The sequence below is a fragment of the Dinoponera quadriceps genome, unplaced genomic scaffold, assembly GCF_001313825.1.
Source record: "Dinoponera quadriceps isolate SergipeBrazil2010 unplaced genomic scaffold, ASM131382v1 scaffold3736, whole genome shotgun sequence".
In the NCBI taxonomy this organism is placed as follows: Eukaryota; Metazoa; Arthropoda; class Insecta; order Hymenoptera; family Formicidae; genus Dinoponera; species Dinoponera quadriceps.
The window spans coordinates 551,496-571,546 of record NW_014557750.1 but is presented as its reverse complement, the minus strand read 5'-3'; the positions used below and the strand labels follow the sequence as shown (position 1 = coordinate 571,546).

Genomic DNA, 20,051 nt, shown 5'->3' with positions numbered 1-20,051 from the left:
CGTGGACGATGGTCTCCGGTTTTTCTCCCGAGTTTGCCGGTGACATTATTGATTGAAAACTCGACGGCTGTATTTCGGCGGGCAGAGACGGGCAGGCGGGCGGACACGCAGCACGTGGAGTGCCGTGGACCACGGGAAATTGACACGGTTCGCGCAAACATCGCCGTGTAATTATCGCCGTCAATCGCCGGCTCGGAAGGCAAATCGAGTGGTGGCTCTGCCGATGCGAATGGCGATTACTCGTAAACATACGCAGTTTCTTTTGTAAACAGTGAATATTGAACAACACGAAACCGGATATAGATGGTGTCTCAATGCGGTGTCGAGCTCTGACGTCAATTACAAAATTACACTAATTTTGAGCGTTTAAATGTTAAGTATTATTGATCGCTTGCGCTTTCGGTAATACTTAATATTTTATCTCGTCACGATTTCATGGGACTCGTATTCGCATTTCGCTATTTCAATAGAAATATTATGCGCCCGCGCGATTCATGGTATCCGATGCAAAAGATCGAACCATTAATTCCAACGTAAAAACAAGAGGCGAACATTTAATTTTCTTTCTTTTCCATTCTTTTTTTTTGACATGAGCAAGAAACATATTTTTATTCGGTGATATTTTAAACGGACTTCGCACGGTCAATATTATCGTGTAATAATTTGTATTGTGCGAGTATCGACGACTCGTATATTGAGGATTCGGTCAATATACGAAAACAATAAAAGCAAGTTTAGTCTTTATTGAAGCTTCGTCGATACATTGTGTAATATGTACGTGTGCGGAAACATTGCGCAACGTCATGTTGCCAGCGCGAGTCTACTACAGTTGATAGTTATTGGAAAAATAACTGATAGCTATCCGAGCAATTGCTCTAATAAATTTTGAATCCGTAAGGATGTAACATGTGGATCTGTAACACCGTGTTATCGCAATTTCAGCGCCCATTAATATCGTCTCACCTGATATCATATAAATCGGAGTGATCCTTCATAATGCAATGTCTCAAAATCATCGTCTTTTTTATAGTATTCCTACAGTGGCCACGAAATAAATCGTATCATTTGTGGCTATTACAGAAAAAATAAAAAATGACAATCATTTTCAGACGATCCATTATACAAACACAGAAAAAAATATTAGAATCAAATAAATATATTTTTTAGCCTTTTAAATCAAATAATATTTTTATCCATTTAAATATATTTTAATAGTTTATTGTAAATATTTTCTTGAGCGCAGAAATATCTTAATTTGTAAGTGAATTATTGAATGCAAGTATAAAATAGTTCTAAATTTAAGAAAATATTTTCTAAAATATTTTTTCTTCATAGAAGGAACCTAGTGATTTTAAATTTAGATTTTTCTGTCAAGTGAATATTTTTTAAATTTAACCCTTTCGCGGCGGAGTGCTCTGGAAAGAGTTGCGCTCTAAGCAGCCGATGCCAGATCGACCGCGCGGACCAAATACGCGAGTCGTTCCGAACGCAGTGTGTATATAATATTTGACTATGTAAAAAAAACCTTTGCACAAGAAGCGTATGCTGCTAGCACGTCAAAAACAACTTAATGGACATTAATGGCAGTTGTTGATAACAAACGAACAGCGCCTTCGTACGAAAAGAGCGGCTCCGGATGGGCGCCATCTGGCGCTGTTCGTTCACCGCGGGTAAATTTGCCTGAGCGCCGAACGGCGCTGTTCGCTGAGAATGAGCATCTATAGCTGAGCGCCTAAAGGCGCTGTTCGCCGCGAAAGGGTTAACTCTTGTCGCAATTATTTTAACATATATAATCTTAATAGAAAAGTATTATTGACTGGTCAATAGTAAATTATTATATTTCAGTAATTTTATTATTAGTGTCTAGTAATTTTAAATACTTAAATTACAGAGATATTAATAATGCAGAGTAATTAAGTAAGTAAGTAAGTAAGAGTAATAATACCGATAGTGATAATTATTGATTTAATGAAGAATTCTAGTGATAAATTATTGATGCAAAGTCTTTCTCAGGAATTAATTACTCCATGTGAAATGCTGCACCTAGTAATTAAAACCTGTATTAGCAGTTGAGCCCAGTATTTCAGTACACGTTTCATATGAGTTATTAATACGTAGCGAAATAAATTAATTTTGAAATTGGTTACTTTATTTATAAAGAGCAGAAAAAGAGGTAAATTTATAAGAAGATACACACATTCGTTAATCTTTATTTGTTTTTATCTTACTTAGTGGCAGTGATTAATATTGTGGCAGTGATTAATAAAATATAATTTATGTATAATATTTTTTTCTATATCGTATGGTATATCGTTTTTCGCACATTTTCAGGATATATTGTAAACTCGTTCGCGAAGTTCCGTTTATTTATCGAATGTTATAAATGTATTGTGTAACATTTGCACTTTTAACAAGAATAATTAAAAATGTTTTATAACGAGAACAATATAATACATAAATTTTCTTATAATTTATTACGAGAACAATATAAACATAAATTTTCTCATAATTAATATGAATTATTTCATAACATATGCTTTTCAAAATAACTTATAGTTTGTTTTAATATTCACTACAATTTGTAATTAAAAATCCAAAAATAATGATGACATCACTGGTTTACCAATATATATATAACTGGGGAGACAATTACAGCCGAAAAGTACTGCCAGTATATTGATGAAATGCATAAAAAATTGAAAATTATACGCCCATCATTTATTAATCGGCATGGCCCAATACTTCTCCACGACAACGCTCGGCCGCATACGTTGTACAAAACGATTGTATAATTAAATGAGTTAAAATATGAAATTAACTTTTAACTTAACTTAGTTGAAAATACAAATTAACTTACCGAACTTTAATCAATTCTGTATGTGTGTACATATATAATATATCTCGCTCTATGTTTTTTTTTTCGATGTATAGAGTAATAATGCAAAGTCATACTGAAGAATCTCGCGATTAAATTGAGTTTTTCTTGGAACGTTGTTAGCGTAATATATCACCTCGACGGCAACAACGATCGTTCGAGACTCGAATTAAACGTCCTATTATCAGGCTTTGAAGAGACGAAAAAATAGACTAGAATCACAAAAGGAACGGGGGTGTGCCGCCTCTTCGACGTCAATTGAACCGCTGTAGGCGAAGCGCGAGCAGCGAAAACTGCACGACGAGCGGGACTCCCTTGAATCTCTTGAACGACGCTACATTTTCTCGCGAGGCGTATTAACGATCCGCCGAGCACAAAGTGACTCGAGATACGATCCGCCGTGGAGGAATCGTCCGAGTTAAATTCTTTATAAGGGACACCGGAGAATGCCGAAGTATCCTTGAACATCGGGTCAAGGATCGCTTCTCTCTACTCGGTCGACGATGCAATCGACGCGTCCGTCCGGCATTGCGAAAGCACGTTCCATCATTAATAAATCCGCAGATGGCCCGCGTGTCATGCGTGCGTGCGTATGTGCATGCGTGCGTGCATAACACGGACGAATCTTTTTGCAGAAAATTAGGAATTCAACCTTGAAATACTTTGCCGAGTGAGAAACAATGACGATCTTCGGTGAGCAAAGTGGAATTTTCACTAGGTTCTTCGCGGAAAATTTAATGTTCGTTCACCAGGCGAATTTTTAGATTATTTTATGCTCTTTGACGTCTTCTTGGGACTTAAAAGAATTCCCACGGATAAATTCGCGAAAAGGAAAGAAAGAGAGCTCCAGAAAAAGAAGTAATACAAAATTGAAATCGAGATCCGCGGGATCTCATTGTACTGTTTCGAGTTAATCCGCAAAGTATGCGATATCTGAAAGATCGCCCTTTAAGAAATTTTGCGGAGAATAATTTTACTCAAAAATACTCATTGACTGTGCGTTTTAATACGTGGTGGTCACAGGTGATCCGCATTATTATACTATCGTATCTTACACGAAAAAAATTGGTTGAATTAATCTGAAATATGTTTATATCAACTAGATTGTTTGCTGGAATATGAACAATCCATTATTTTTATTAGAGTAAACAGACAAATTTGACATCCTTTCTGTCTAAAGGCTCGTCTACATAAATCACAATACGCAAAACGCAGTCCGCAGATGCGGATGCAAAGTGATGTTCCACCGCACTAAAAGGTATGCATTCGCGAATCAGTCATTCGAGTTAAATCAACTCCAACTTCTCATGTTATGGCAACTGTGTCAACTAATAGACAAAAACAAAGAATAGCTATTATTTTCCTGCTACCATTTGCGAACTGCGTTTTGCTACCTATGTGAATCGATTTTAAAATAACTAGACAAATTTGGGTTCATGCGTTCTGTTTAAAATAACCAAACAAAAATTTGAATACGCGCAGTAGTAGCAAAATTATATTCATATTTCTAAGTCAGCTCAACTGAATCTTATCTTGAGACATGATATTGTCTAATAAATAAATCTTGAGAATCAATTTCATATTCAAAACGTCAAATTTTCTAATTGTAACTGAACTGAAAAATTTGAAATTTGTTTTGAGATATAGCTTAAATTACATATAAATTACAATTAATTGCATATACCAAATTATTTGCACAATTAATAAACGGCCAACGAAATAAGGTAAAATATATATGCATCTCAAGTCACATTTACATATTGTACTTTTTGTATTTCAATTATCAGATTAGATGTTTGTACAATCAATGAAAGTTAGCACAGCAGTCAACATATTAAATACTGTACATAGGACGAATGATCGGTTGACCAATAATCAGTATTCATCCAATTGATATTTGCATGAAAATATCAACGGCAGGTCACAAAAAATTCATCACCCGTCTCTGATGCGCGCGATCATAAGCGAACGTCGTCGTAACGAGCCTGCGAAAGGTTAGCGGGATTATCCTCGACAGGTGTGCCACCTCCGTCGCTTCTTTTCGAGGCTGTCCTCCGGCTGAATAACCGCGGTCTTCGCGTAATTTGTGCAAATCGCCCACTTCTTATTCAGGACACGCGTGCACCGCGCGCGACAGATTGATTGGCGCTCGGTTTTTGTTTGGGAAAATGTCGCTGTTTGCGGAATCCGTTCGCGTAGATGGTGGTCGATTGCCACACCAGGCAACAGGATTGCACCCCTCTACTCCGTGCGAATCCTTCGCCACCCGCTCTCCTCTCCTGTCCCTTAGGCCCCTTTCGATCGTGCGATTCCTTTTCCGGATTTCCGACCTTTTTCCGTGCGAGACTTTCGTGAGTACTTTCTATAGCAATAGTGATAGACAAATGATACTGTTCGGACTTATTGAGAGCTATCGTCGAATTGTTCGTGGAGAAGAGAAAGAAAGTTCCTCGTTTGATTTTTACGTGGAGATAAATCGCTTCTACGAAGGACCGATGAATTTTCATGAGTTATCTTCGCCGACGAGTTTTTACTCGGCGCATTTGCGCGTGCGCTTCGGCTGATTTTCACTTAAGAGATGAGACAAGACGTCTCGCTCGCCGAGGTGAATATGTTAATGCAGAAGTTAAATGGGGAGAATATCTAAGTGTGTGATAAACACGATGAAGATATTTCTGAAGTCCCCTGAAAGATAGATACCTCGTTGCTGGCTATATCTCTAACTGTATTCTTATGTACCTTTAATACAAGACAAAATTCGATATCACTTTATATACATATATATTCAGCACCCGGCGCGATTTCATTCTTAATGGAATCTGATTCGATAATTACAAGCTCTCGTATATTACACGGAATAGAACCGTTTCCTTCAGCAAGCCCGCAACGAGGAAGACGAACGTCCCTTAAGTGGCCAATAACCGTATGATTTACCCCACTTAGTGGACTCCGGCGAAATTTATTAAATCCTTTCCTCCCCTCGTCCTCGCGTCTTTTGTCATACTCTTTCCCCGTCGTCCCGGTCGAGATTCTCCCGGGACGAGCCATTCCCGCTTTTTCCCCTTCGGGGATTGGCCCAGTTTTTCCAGGTCGCTCGTTCGCCCGCTCGCGACGCTTCCGATTTGTACCACTTTTGCCTGGACGAAAACGGCGATTCGGGATATACTCATCCTTCGATAAAAATAAATCGCGAGTGTCCAAACAGTTAATGAGATCGATAGGGCCGTTCACACACGCAGCCGGATAACGAGGAACGACGATATCCCCACTTTTTCATATTATTTTCCGAGGAACGGCCGATATCGTATTAATTTTGTCTGTCCGCTCGGATGATAGACGTACAGCTAATCCATATATGAGAATTTCTCTTTCGCGATGAAATATAATTCGCGTACGTCGCGAACCCCCATTGGTCGCGTCGAACGGACGTGTAATTACGCCGTAAACGAGACTTTATTTCTCTAATTTGGATCTTGACATTCAATACTTTCCACTGCTCTGTGCTTGTTCATTTCCTACCGGAAATGTTTATCTCATTTAAGAGTGTTTTTATTCTATGAGCATTCGTGGAACCATCGTAAAAAGATATGAAAATTGTGAGATTACTTATTTTATTACGTAATATTCCGTTTAGTAGAAAAATAAAAGTATAGGGCACTTGCCGTAAAAACACCGATAAACTTTTACGCTCCGCAATAAAAGTGCGGTACCTTATTTCACGTTAATTGTATGCACACGCACCTCGCGTAATCCTGACGATTCCCGACGGGGACATTACGTTGTTATTTGCGGGCGCAACATTGCTGCTCGCGCGTGCGCGCGCAACGCTTCTCTAAGACAATCGTTTATATTTATCAGCAGATATATTGCATAACGCGTAATCGCGGTCTCCCGGTGTTAAAATAAAAGCGAGCAGATAAGAGACAATGGCATAATCACAGTTCCGGAAACTGTATGTCGTGTGGGTAGGTTTATTCGTGTGTACCATAAGCAACTGTCCGAAGTAGATACCTGCGAGAGTTGTTTTCCGCTTGTTGAGCCAGACTGACTTACTGATGTAACCGAAATAATTAAAGTTATGCGTGCGAGACCGTCTCCGCGTCGCGAGCAACTTTAAGCCCGGATGTGGGTGGGAAGATGGACCGTGCGATGAGTGTCACAGTGCGAATTCACGCACCTACACGCACACGTGCAACGGAGACCAACGCTAATTCGCACCGTTAACATTTATCTTTCGATTAGTCCACTTTTCGAGCGAGCAAAACTCTTTGCTCACGCTCGTGTACGTATACAGAAAAAAATTAGTACCAATTCAAAATTCTCATGTTCTCATGTATAAGCAAAAATATATATATAATCTTATATGTAAATTTTATATAAATTTTAATATTATTTAAATTTTATATAAATTTATATAAAAATAAAATTTATTCTCTTATATAAGAAGAAATTCTATACAGTAGGGTGACCTATTTTAAATGACGCATTGAGATTTCTCCAAAACCAAATCCTTTCATTGAAAAATGTTTCATACAAAACTTTTGTAGTTTCGAGAAGGACATAAGATCGTGACCTTAACTTCGTTATATAGTTAATAAGTCAAAGTCCCGAAAAGCCCATTTACTCTCAAAACGTATGTGGTCCTTTATTTAGGTCAAAAAACTTCTTTTTACCTGGTATAGGACCATATGAGAGCGTTGAAAGGGGAATTATGATTGAAGTAATTGAAAGGAAATGAATAAGTAAATGTAACAAACTTAGTTAAATTTAAGACATTTTGAATAAAAGAGTTTATTATACTATTATACTAATTATACAAATTATATTAATAACATAATTTACTTCTTACATGAATTAACAATAGTGATGAATTGATGAGAAAAGTCATTGTAAAAGATACAATATTTAAAAGATGAAATGGTTAGCTAAAGTCAAATAATGAGAAATATAGCTTAACATCAAACGAACTTTTATAAATCAGCGTTATTCGAGTAATACAAATAAAAGATGAAGATTAAAAGTAAAAGTAATCTTTGTAACTTAATGTAATACAATCAGATTTAACATAACGAGAATGTTTAACATATCGGTATGATGAGAATAACAACATTATATAATACAAGGAAGATAATAATTACGCTGTGTATGTGCGTGTTTAAGAAGTGAAGTGGGACTGGAGATCGGAGTGAAATTATTAAAAATCATGAATAAATATGAAATAGAGACTTATAATTTTGGTGGATCAATTGTGGTGAATAATACGCAGAACATGGCTCTGATCGGACGATTACTATAAAACACTAGTAAACATATATACATGAGAACTAACATAATGGCTGTGACGGTAACAAATGAAAACTATAACGTAAAAAACTTTGAGACTGGGTATCTAATCCGAGAATGAGAATCCAAGAATGAAAATGCAAAGAACTGCGAGAACTGCTAAAAATTGTTAGGTACTGCGCGAGGCGGCAAGAGAATCGGATTTTATAGGGAGAATTTTGGGAGTGGCAGATGACGATTGCCAATGAGATCAATTTTCGTGAAAAGGAGATGTGGGAGGTTGGGAGGTTTCCCAATAGGTTTTTAATGAAAAGGTGTACAAGGTGATTACAACCCTTGAGATGTAGGAGACAGAAATTGGCTACTCCTACGATTGAGGAGAGGGACCTAGGTTTTTTAGAAACATCTATCTTCGGGAGGAAAAATGGATGGACGTGGTCCTTAGAATGTTAGCAAATCATAAGAGAGCACGCGAGACATGAGGGTGAGAGGGGAAAAATGTGGCGAGATTCAGTTGTGGGGGGAGGGGGGGGGGTAAGGATGAGTTACGTCAGTTTATGACGGGAAGTTAGAATGTTGAACAGTTAATTTTTCTAGGATCGTATGATCTTTCCGACTCTATGGCGCAATGATAGCTAGTTGCAACATTTTCCTTTATATTATTCGCAGACGGACGTTTTCAAGGTTCAAGGTTTAATATACCGATGTTTGTTGCTAAGTACAACAGCTGTGACTTGTAGATTAGACCACTCTGAACAAAGTTCTATAAAACAAAGTTCTGTACCATTTTACAAGTAACGCGCAAATATTTTTATTAGTTATTACTTTAAAAAGCCTTTATACATGACCATTTTCAATTATTAATAACTCGAAATTTTTCGTGGTTATTTGCAAAATGATAGAAGATTTTGCTACTCAGTTTAACTCGTTTTATCTTCACACGAGCGATCGAAAGAAAAATACCAAACCTTTCTCGGTTCCCGTGGCGTGTGTACCATTTTGCAAAGTTCGCAATAGTTAATGAGGAATTAATATTTTGTCTGAGCTAACGAATGCATGGGCCAAACTCTATAAAAAAAAAAAACGGCTTACTTCTGAAAAACTCTTAGCAACGATGAGCATCAACTGATTTCTAAAGGCGAAATAACGTAACGAGCAGCGAGTGGCATGCGATACAGAATTGTGCGTCGAAAAGTGCTTCTCGCTATCAGTTGATGTTCATCGTTGTCAGGAAATATTCAGATGTAAGCCATTTTTCCCGTGCGCTCAATAACTCAGACAAATAATTAATTCCTCGTTAACTATTGCGTATTTTGCAAAATGGTGAAATTACTTTTCTGCGCAATTTCATTCGTTCTATCTGCACGGAAACCGAGAAAAGTTTGGGACACTTCGTACAGTATAAATATAAAATATGTAACTATTATAGTATAAATATAATAAAGCATGGGGAATAAAATCAAAGTAAAGCAGAATCTGTTTTTCGCAAAATATCATACCGAAAATATCACACACGGAGAGTGTAGTTTCGTGAAAATTCTCACCACATGGTTCGCTGCTTTACCGCGCGCGCTCTACTTTACCATCCCCAGCATCCGAACGCGGGTAAGTACAGTGAGCGTAGGCACGCGCACGCGCGCCATCTGCGGGCGGTGCTCGGTAACTCTCGATCAGCGACAACACAAGCGCATAGGGGGACACGCGTAACGCAACAATGGCGAACTGAGAAGTACCGTGGCGTGCGTTCTCTCGCTGTGTCGTGTGTGTCTACTTCTGTGAGTCCGCGCGCGAGTGCTGTTTGTAGCCGCGTACGCGCGCTCGTGAATGCTCGGATTGTTCGTGCCGGTGAGAGATGCGTTGGCCGAGAGGCGAGAGTCGGAGTCGCACGCAAGCAGACCGCTGAGGCCATCCAGGCGACCGACACACCGCCACACGCGATTCATGGTACTGGTGGACCTCGCCGAAAAAACCTCGGCCGAGCCATGCACGCTCCCGCGTCTTCGAGCTCGTTATAATGCGCTGGTGAGTGGGACTGTATCGATCGCGGCGGCACGATCGGACGTCGCAGGATCATGCCCGGCTTTTTAAATCGCCCGGCGGCAGCCGCGACCCGATTGCACGTCGCGCACAATGTAAACGCTTCTCTCTCTCCTCGCCTGCTGCTCTGTCGCTGCCGCCGCCGTAAGCCTGCTGGCGCTCGGCTCGGCGGAGCTCGAAATGCGCGGTTAGGTTAGGTTAGTCTGCGAAACTACCAGGAGGAAATTTATTTTGCTCTCTTTTGCAGTCCGCGCGACTGCAGTCCGGGCTGCATCCTCTATTTGTTGTATCGTCAAGCTCTTATCGAAGGTACGTGAGCGTCGCGAGTGCGGTCCCTGCTCTCTCTTTCTGTCTTTCTCTCTCCTTCCCTCCCCCCCCCCCCTCCTTTTCTCTCTTTATCTACCTATCTATCTCCTTCTCTCCTCTTCCCCTCTCTGTCTCACTCGTGTGTGTGTCTCTCTCTTTATCTGGATTCTATTCTCCATTCTGTTTCTTCTTCGTCTCGTCAACTCTCTCTTTCTCTCTCTTTTTGTGTGTGTGTGTCTCTGTTTCTCCTCATTCACGATGAACGCACGAATCACTCGCACGCTAGCCGGAGCGAACTTAACGGTAATAATTTCGTTATTTATATCGGCGTATGCAAATGTAGGCGGCACGTTCGGTGTGTAATCTATATACATGTATATATGTGCATACATATGTATGTGTATATGAGGTGTACGCGCGCGATCCACGGTCGTGATTATTTATGCGAGTGTACCGCGCGCTCTGTCGTACGCGAGTATGTTATGAATGATAAGACCCGTGAATTTCACGTCGAGAACGAATGGAAGGACGATGCGATACTGTATTTTCTTATGTGCTCTTTGGTCGCAAGTGCAGCCTCGAAAACGACGTTTTCGCCAATGATGTTCGCCGCGTTTGTTGTGTCGGATGTTTACACGTGCACTTGAGTTTCTCTCGCACATTACCTCTCTTATCTGGATTCTTATAAAGATCCTCTTTTCGTGGAAAATATTTTGAAATATCTGATTGTGATTAGCAATCTGTTTCCGCTCTTTCGTATCTTGTACGAATATTTCCTGTTTTGTTGTTGTTTTAACGGTGAGCAGTGCAAAATCTGGAGCGTTCGTATACTTTATATGTGTGTGTAGTTTCTATATTTATATATAAATATTCTGTGGTGAGCATGTGTCTTTTATTATATTTAATTCATTTACATTTAATTTGGCTTAGATGTAAACAGTGTTAACGAATCATGCAAGAAAATATAAGTTAAAAGCAATAACCTAGTATTTCTTATTAAGAAGATAGTAACATTCAGTCATGAATAGGTGCAAGCTAATATTTTTTAATAAATTCACACATTAGCCTTTAAAACCAAACTATTATCTCCAATTTGCTAATTTAAACTGTTTAGGTGAATTTTTGGGTTATTAATAATCACAATAATTTTATCTTCATTCTCTATTACAAATAAATTGTTTTATAACAATAATATGCAGATTTTTTTATTCCAAAAAAGACGATATTTTTTACAGATTTAGTTATTAAAAAAAAAAATATATATATATATATATATATATACATATATATATGCATTCATACATGTTTCAAATATGAAATATATTTAAAATCTGTGAACAGAAAATCGCAGCATTTTCATGAAATTTAAATGACACGTTTCATTTTTATACCTATCATATCGCATACATCATGTTGAATTTTCAAATTTTATGTCATATCTATTTAATATCAGTGATCATAAAACTCATACACGGAAATTTTTATAAATAATCAGATAATTGTCTCTGAATTTTGGCTAGACTATCAACTTACCATTCATTGTATTCATATATATGTACATATATGTTTGTGCATATGTGAAATAAAAAGAAATAATTGACATAGGATAATCCCAATGTAGCTTTAAGTTCATATATATAATCAAAGTTGTTCTCCCCTGTACTTTAGCAGCAGATCAGCAATACTTATTCGCCATCAAAATCCAGTGGTGCTGGCATGATAAAATAAGGGAAGCGAACGAGGGAGATGAGCCACAATATAACAGGCATGCCACCCTTCACGAGGATGCCATTGGGGGGTATGGGAATGGGTGTGAGCATGGGCCCCAATGCTCCGCATCCTGACTCTGCTGCTCATCCCCATCCACCACCACCACCACCGGCAGGTGCTAATCCCAAGAAGAAAAGACGTACAAATACGAGCGTTGCCCAACCACCCCCACAACAACCTCCGTCTGTACAGGTGTGTTAATGGTTTTTACATTACGATGGAATAGATATCTGCGTTGGATCAGCAATAGTTCCACATTAATACGACACATTTGTTGTCCAACAGGATTTACTACCCCCGCCTCTAACGGGTTATGGTGACACGATCGTAGCGAGTAACCCCTTCGACGACACACCACCACAAGCCACACAGAGCCCAATGATGCACGGTGGGCCTCCGCATATGCATCCTCATCATCCTCATCACATGGGTGGGCCTCCTATGCGAGGCATGAGTCCTTTAACTTCGATAGGTGGCATAAGTCCCATGATGCCGCACAACATGGGCAACATGAGCCCTATGGGCAATTCCCCTATGACAAATCACATGAATCATATGGGGGCCATGTCCCCTATGAACCACACTCCCATCGGCGGTATGAGTCCCATGAATAATATGGGTCCAAACATGCCGCCCGGTCCGATGAACACCATGAACAATCACATGAATATGAGCCACATGGGGAATTCGCAGTTGAGTGGCCCGCCGATGGGCAGTCCGATGAATAATATGAACAGTGCGCCCATGGGCAGTCCGATGAACAATATGGGCCACAATATGGGTAGTCCTATGGGTGGGCCTCTCGGTTCCCCAATGAATACCATGGGAGGATCCAATCACATGCCTAATGGACCAATGAATATGAACAACATGAACAGCCATATACCGCCCAATAGCCCGTTAAATGGGCCATCGTTAAACAACGTGAATAGTCCGCTAGGGCACAACGGATCTCAACCTCATCCGAATCACATGGGAAGCAATCTTAACAATTTAGGCAGACCCATGAACGGACCCATGACCACAATGAGTTCAATGGCGTCGAGCAATATGAATATGACGGGTCCGAGTCAGATTAACAATATGAACATGGGTAGTGCGGCTATTAATAATATGTCGAATATGAATATGAGTCATCACAATCAAATGAGCCACATGGGAATGCCGATCGGTACGTTGCCGAATAATATGGGCGCTGGGCCGCCTATGGGACATCCGATTAACATGGGAGGATCCATGCCTCCGCATGGATTTCAAGGTCCGCCTGGGATGGGTCCAAAGCCGATGCCAGTTTCCGCGGGCAAGGTAATTGTTTCTTACGTTTATCGTGATATGTGCAATAGTTTGCGATATTTCCTAGTTAGCCTGATACAATTGGTCGCGATATACTCGGGGTAACGTTATCGATCGAATTCTTACCGCAATTCTTACCGATTTCTTGCAGGTATATCCTCCGGATCAACCGATGGTATTCAATCCACAGAACCCCAATGCGCCACCAATTTATCCTTGCGGGGTTTGTCATAAAGAAGTGCACGACAATGACCAGGCAATTCTGTGCGAATCAGGTTGTAATTTTTGGTTTCACAGGTGAGTCGGTGATATAATGATCAATAAGTGATAATATCGCATGAATATAAAATATCTCGCGTAACACCGACGACGTGTGTTTGCAGGATTTGCACAGGATTGTCCGAATACGCCTATCAATTATTAACGCAACAAGTTTATGCAGAGTGGGTTTGTGATAAGTGTTTGCAGTCGAAAAACGTACCCCCAGTTAAGTTTAAACCATAACACTTCTTGTCCCGTCGTTCATGCGACGTCCCAGTGACTCTTTGTTAGCGTTTACGTATGTATGCGCACGTATGTGCGTGCGATTGTGCACATACACGTACACATACACGGAAACACACGTACACACATCCATAGCACACAGTAAATACTACCACACGTACGAAGTCGTGCGTACAATATAAAGAAAAAAATACACTGTTTGTTAACAACTTAGCTTTAACTTGTTGAAATATTAGAATATCATTGTGAGACGTAAAACGGTAAATGCGAAAGCAGAAAAAACACGACTAAGGGTTATTTTAAATTTTGAGTCTGTTCATGACAAGTGGATTCATAAGCAAGATTTATCAATAATTTAAAGTTGAATTTCGGCAGATATAAAGAAAAAAGTAACACTGGCTAGACTCTGTTTTTAACGATTAACGTGACATAAGATGTTCTGGAAGAATGTTTAGCCAGGAACATTTATGCGAAGCAAAAATGGACAGGAGAATGTTAAATGATAATATAAAATATGTAAGGTTCGAAGGACCTAGTATTCTTACGACTAATTGCATTTAATTCGAAATTAACGGTACCTACAAGCGTTAAGTTCACTTTAGACGATCTGTAATTTACAACAGGATGCGGGACAGAATTCTATTTTTAATATCATATGTATAAAAAGATAGAATGAGTGTTTATAGAGTATTTATAGATGTATATGACATAGGAATATGTATGCATCTATAAATTCTTCCAAGGTTCTCTCATAAATGGAATCCTGCCTCGAGTTCTATCTGAATCGTTTAAAGTGAGTTTTAGGAGTTAAATGTGAAGCAGACGTATATTATTGGAGACGAGCCATGAACAATCGTGTCGTCTTACTTTGTTTTATCCTATATAAACGTTCCTGATAAACATCATAATAAATGTTATCATCTCCATAATTGGTGATTCGGAAGTGGTGAGTTCTGAGAAGTTGATAATGTCACAATCTTATAAACAGAAAATTTGACCTGAGTACCATTTGTCATTGAGTATTAGAGTTGTCGCTCAAGAATCTTGCAAATTTTTTCAATCCTTGCATCAATGTGACAGTTTTACAAAAAGACGTAAGTGCTGTTTGAAGTAATATTATTGATCACGCTTCGATTTTGTCATGCAATCGTATTATTTATAAACTAACGGGGAGAACATAAGTGCGTTTGAGTACACATATACAACTGGGAATATAAATTAAAACATCTTTAGTTTATCGTGAATAATGAATGTATCGCCTTTCACATATAGATATATTTATTGTGATCAAAATTATATATTGATTGATCACCGGTATAAGAACTTGTTACAACACAAGTCCTATTTTTATTGTTGAATGTACATGTTTTTATTAAATTTAAGTCTAAGACTCAATACAATCGTGGTTGAATGGATCAATTCCATTCAAGAGCCGGATTTACACAAACTCAAATACAGTATTGGTACTCACAGGCGATATACTAGAAATGCTGCAATTCTTGTATTTTTATAAATCATATTTTAGTATAAACCATGGTAAAGCCAGCTTCTTTGGTTTATCTTAGTGCTGTGACTTTTTAATCTGGAATGAAAGTAAAATAATATATTTATTTGGCTCGCAAAACAAGTAATTACTGATACTCTTTCAAATATACTACATCAAATATAAGAACATACAATGAGGTTGCAAATAATGTGGCAATAAATCTTCTTCTTTTTGTATGTGTAAATTATACGATTTAATTTACATATATTTTTGAAAAGATCTTATTAGGAATACCGGCAATGCCGATGAATCTAAGAGAAAGCCCGAAACTCTGCAAAGATGCGAGGCAGCTGGATTTAATAACGAAGCGATGCTTTTAATAGCGCGTCAATAGGAAATATACTCGTTATTGAAACCCATCTGTCTGCAGCTTCAGATTTTTTCTTTTTGTCCATTGTCGAGTATTCCACACAATTATTAATATAATTCTAAAGTAATCTTTTTATTTTTTTATATTATAACTATAATTTTGCTAATAATATATTGTTGCCATGGTTTAAGCTCCTGGTTTGACTGCGGTTAAATAAGGGTATAAGCTATGTATCTCTAAAGTTGTGTAAAAAGTTTCAGGGTTAATGAAAGCGATACGTTTAATTTATAAGGTAATCTTTAATGAGATTGCTTGCGCGCGCGCACACAGAGCAGGAATTTATTTGACTGATATAAACGCGCACGTTTTTTTACTGTGAAAGATTTTATAATAGAAAACTCGATAGGAAATAGAATCAGCATAAGCCTCGTACATCTAGGCGAGTCGAGAAAACGCTGAAAACTTCGGATCTGTACGATTGGAATTGTAATATTTACAAAAGCGTGCTGCAAATTACATATCTTCTGCGAGTACTCGCTCTTATAATTTGCAATTCATCCGCCGCCTCGGCCGCGTCTATACGCGAAAGATAACTCAAATTTAAGCTACTTCCGAATAAGATGAAGCTACGTCCCTAAAACAAAGCGAAAAAAAAAGAAAGGAAGAAAATATCCACGACGAAGAAATCTGTGCATATTTAATAATTTCTAACTAGCTAGCGCAAATCTACATCATTCTGCCAGATTTACAGTATCGACGATATGATGAAATATTGAAAAGAACTGAGTATTATTGTCATAGGAGAGGTTAACTGTTAGGGGAAACGAGAAAAGAAAAGAAAAACTAAATTCCGTCGGCAGCTAACACAAAATTATCGAGTCTACGGATTGTATAGTTTTTTATATGTATATGAAATATAGCCAGTTATCATTTAACGCGCCTGTATTAAACGGAGATCTGACTCTGACTCGGAACAGCGAGAGTATATCGAAGTAATTAGTAAATGACCGCGCCGTTTTCGCGACTAAGCAGATTTATCAATTACTCTCGGGATCTTTCGAACTCGAAGTCTCCGTGTAATTCATGCTTTAAGCTTGTTTTATTGTAATCGTTTTTAACACATATTACATGTGAGTAACATACACAGGATCCTATAACTACATAATGCTCATATTAGTATTACAACGAATAGAAATACCATTTTCACATATCTTCTTTCTATATTTTCTCATACGGGGAGGAAGGTCACGCGTTGAAAAGGAAAAGATACGAAAAAAGAACTCTTAACGTTGCTTTTATTACAAGAGTTAAAAAAAATAATGCAGGGGATTAAGCGATTTACAAAACTCACACACACGAATAAATAACGTTGTCCACGGCTGAGACAATGGAGGAAATCGTTTTTCTAGTACAAATGAGCTGTAATTTAAGTAACTAAAGATAACGTCTGTCTCTCACGCAGAATTAAATTATAAGTGATATAATTTTAAAAGACGATTGCTGCACGTCCGCCGGGACACAGAGCACGCCTCTCGATATATGTTAATGTCTGTAAATGTTTTAACATGTATTACTATGCACACACATTTGCAATTTGTGTATGGTGATATCTGTTAAGTAAATGGAGACATTAACATATACATTGGTACATATATAGTAATATCTTGATTTATATTATTACATATAGTAATATATATATACATATATATATATGTCTGTTAATTGTCTTGAGATAACAATATTGCTTTCTACGTTTACCGATAATTGAAAGTTAACTATAAGTTTGACGGTAGAGCTTAACTCCCCCTGTAAAATCTGTTCGAAACAAATGCATTTCGTACGTGTCCAACTATTTGTCTCATTGCACTTCCTTCAAACACAGTTACCTTTATTTTCAGCGGAAGTATGTACATACCGAAACACACGTGACGACTTTTTAAACGGAGATGGAGATATTTCGCATAATATACATATATAAATATAAATATATATGTATATATATAGATTATTATTATATATACATATATATATTTACGATCTTTGAGTTGTCTTTTTATAAACGGTACAATAGGCTACATCGTAATCTATTGACTTTATGTACATAAGCCTTTCTATATCTAAGATTTTAATATGGTGGGAATCAAATGACGCGCAAATATCCGCCGCAAAAACACAAGCATGTACACACTCACACACCCACACACATACATACACATAATTTTATGTAAATAATATATATCACGTTAACGAATCACCGATCGTAATGTGTTGGATGTATTACGCACTAATTCTTGTTCTTACAAATGAGGCATAAACGTAGGAGGCGCAAATTCACCTTCGATTGGAGTACCGACGTTATTATCAATAACGTCGCGATGCGTGTGGATCTTGCGGCTCGTGCCGCTATATTATTAAAACGCGTTAAGTTTCATAGTTGAGTGAGAAGATTGTAAAACTCAGGAGGTCCGCACACGCGCGATTTAGAAATTTAAGAAAGGGGGCAGCAACCGCACGATTACTTCGTCATCATCATCGTCGTCGTCGCCGTTGTTGCCGGGATTCGGCGCACCGCTTTGTATCGTACGCAGTATTACTTTGTATAAAAAGAAAGAAAAAATGAAAATATGTGCGGACTACACACTGTTATCCCCGCGAGACGCGCAAGGATTTTCCGATTCTCGATCACGTCGTGCGCGAAACACTCGATGAGAAACAACGCGACCTCGTCCTATAAAACGGGCAAAAACGGGCTGATCCTCGTTGTCCCGACAATGCGGCACAAGAACGATAAAAACGAATAATAAACAGCAAACAATAACGCGAAGAGAGAGAAAGATGGAGAAACAAAGAGGGAGAAAGGTAGAAACGGTGTTAGCAGGTGAGAGGAATACCGCGCGTTTTTCGATTACATGTGGACACAAAATATCATGACGAGGCAAAAAAAAGGAAGAAGGAAAAAGAAGCCAGAAAGAATGAAAAAAAAAAGAAATCAGCACACACGACAAATTGTTCATAGATTATTTTTTATTATCATGTGAATACAGAATATATATCAGCAATAAAAATTGTTATACGTATTATAGACTGGCGTGTACGTATGTGATCATTTTGCATACGCAGCGACGCGTACCTAACTCCCACACTCTTATGCGACGCGTGTACATGTTCACTCGTATATCTATTGTACATATTTATATGGCACTTTAAATAACAAATCGATACATTGTTGATTTTTATATTACTGTTCTATACCTTGAAATAGCATCCGTTCACACAACCGAAACATTTTCGTGTCCTCAGGTCCGTCGAGTTCGGGAGGTTTCGGGGTTTCGATCTCCTCGGCTCCTCCGTGGCTCCTCGAGATGAATAATTTACACCGATTATTCCTAATACGGCACGGCAGAAGAGGGAGAATCTCTTTTGTACATATATATGTAATAAGAATATCCACATATAGCATGATTCATCGTGAAGTTATGTTTTTTTGTCACAACGGAGGGCACGGGTCTCGTTATTATCATTCTTTTTCATTTGATGGATAGCCTTCGGTTAAGAATGATTATGATCACGATTAGGATATCGCGATGCGTTTTCACGGTAGCTATTTGGATTTCTCTTCGATCACTTTGATCAGTTCAGCATTTTCGCGTTACTTATAGAGGTTTTTTTTTATTCTATTATTTCGGCTTCTTTTCTTTTATCTCGTAAGATGCGTTCACTTCACGCTCAGTGCTGGCCGATAACGTCGATTCTAGAATCATTTGGTCGTACGTAATGTATATATATTTTAAGTTGGAGTTTCTTAATAGGTAAAAGTTGGATCGCGATAAAGCGAATAAAACCACACGGGCGAGGCTCACTTAGAAGACTTGGAAGAGTGGAAAGATTCTCTCTTCTCGAGCGTGTGTAGGCGTACGGTATTCGATAGTGTTCTGGCGACGTGAGCCTTCGTTAGCCGGCCCTTGTGGTCGTTGCAGCTTGTATCCTCCATCCAAAACTTCTGCGGGATTTTCGGACGGACGTAAACAAGCGCCTCGTTACACGTTATCCTTAAGCCTAAATTATAATTATAATATTATATTATATGATGATATTCGGATTTTGTTATATAGCGAATTCGATCACCT

General features: G+C 38.4%; 1 protein-coding gene across 4 annotated transcripts; it reads left to right on the top strand.

Annotated features, from left to right (window-relative positions):
* Positions 1-9,800: 9,800 nt before the first annotated feature.
* Positions 9,801-19,160, top strand: LOC106749439 (protein pygopus). 4 transcript variants are annotated; one of them, XM_014628881.1, is made up of 6 exons: positions 9,801-10,180; positions 10,443-10,504; positions 12,173-12,463; positions 12,557-13,576; positions 13,716-13,861; positions 13,948-19,160. In XM_014628881.1, exons 3-6 carry the CDS (start codon positions 12,248-12,250, stop codon positions 14,066-14,068), a joined length of 1,503 nt encoding a protein of 500 aa, XP_014484367.1. In that variant the 5' UTR covers positions 9,801-10,180; positions 10,443-10,504; positions 12,173-12,247; the 3' UTR covers positions 14,069-19,160. The 4 variants fall into 4 exon arrangements, with proteins under 4 accessions (XP_014484367.1, XP_014484366.1, XP_014484368.1 ...); XM_014628880.1 differs by having other exon boundaries at positions 12,170-12,463; XM_014628882.1 differs by lacking the exon at positions 10,443-10,504.
* The last annotated feature ends 891 nt before the right edge of the window (positions 19,161-20,051 follow it).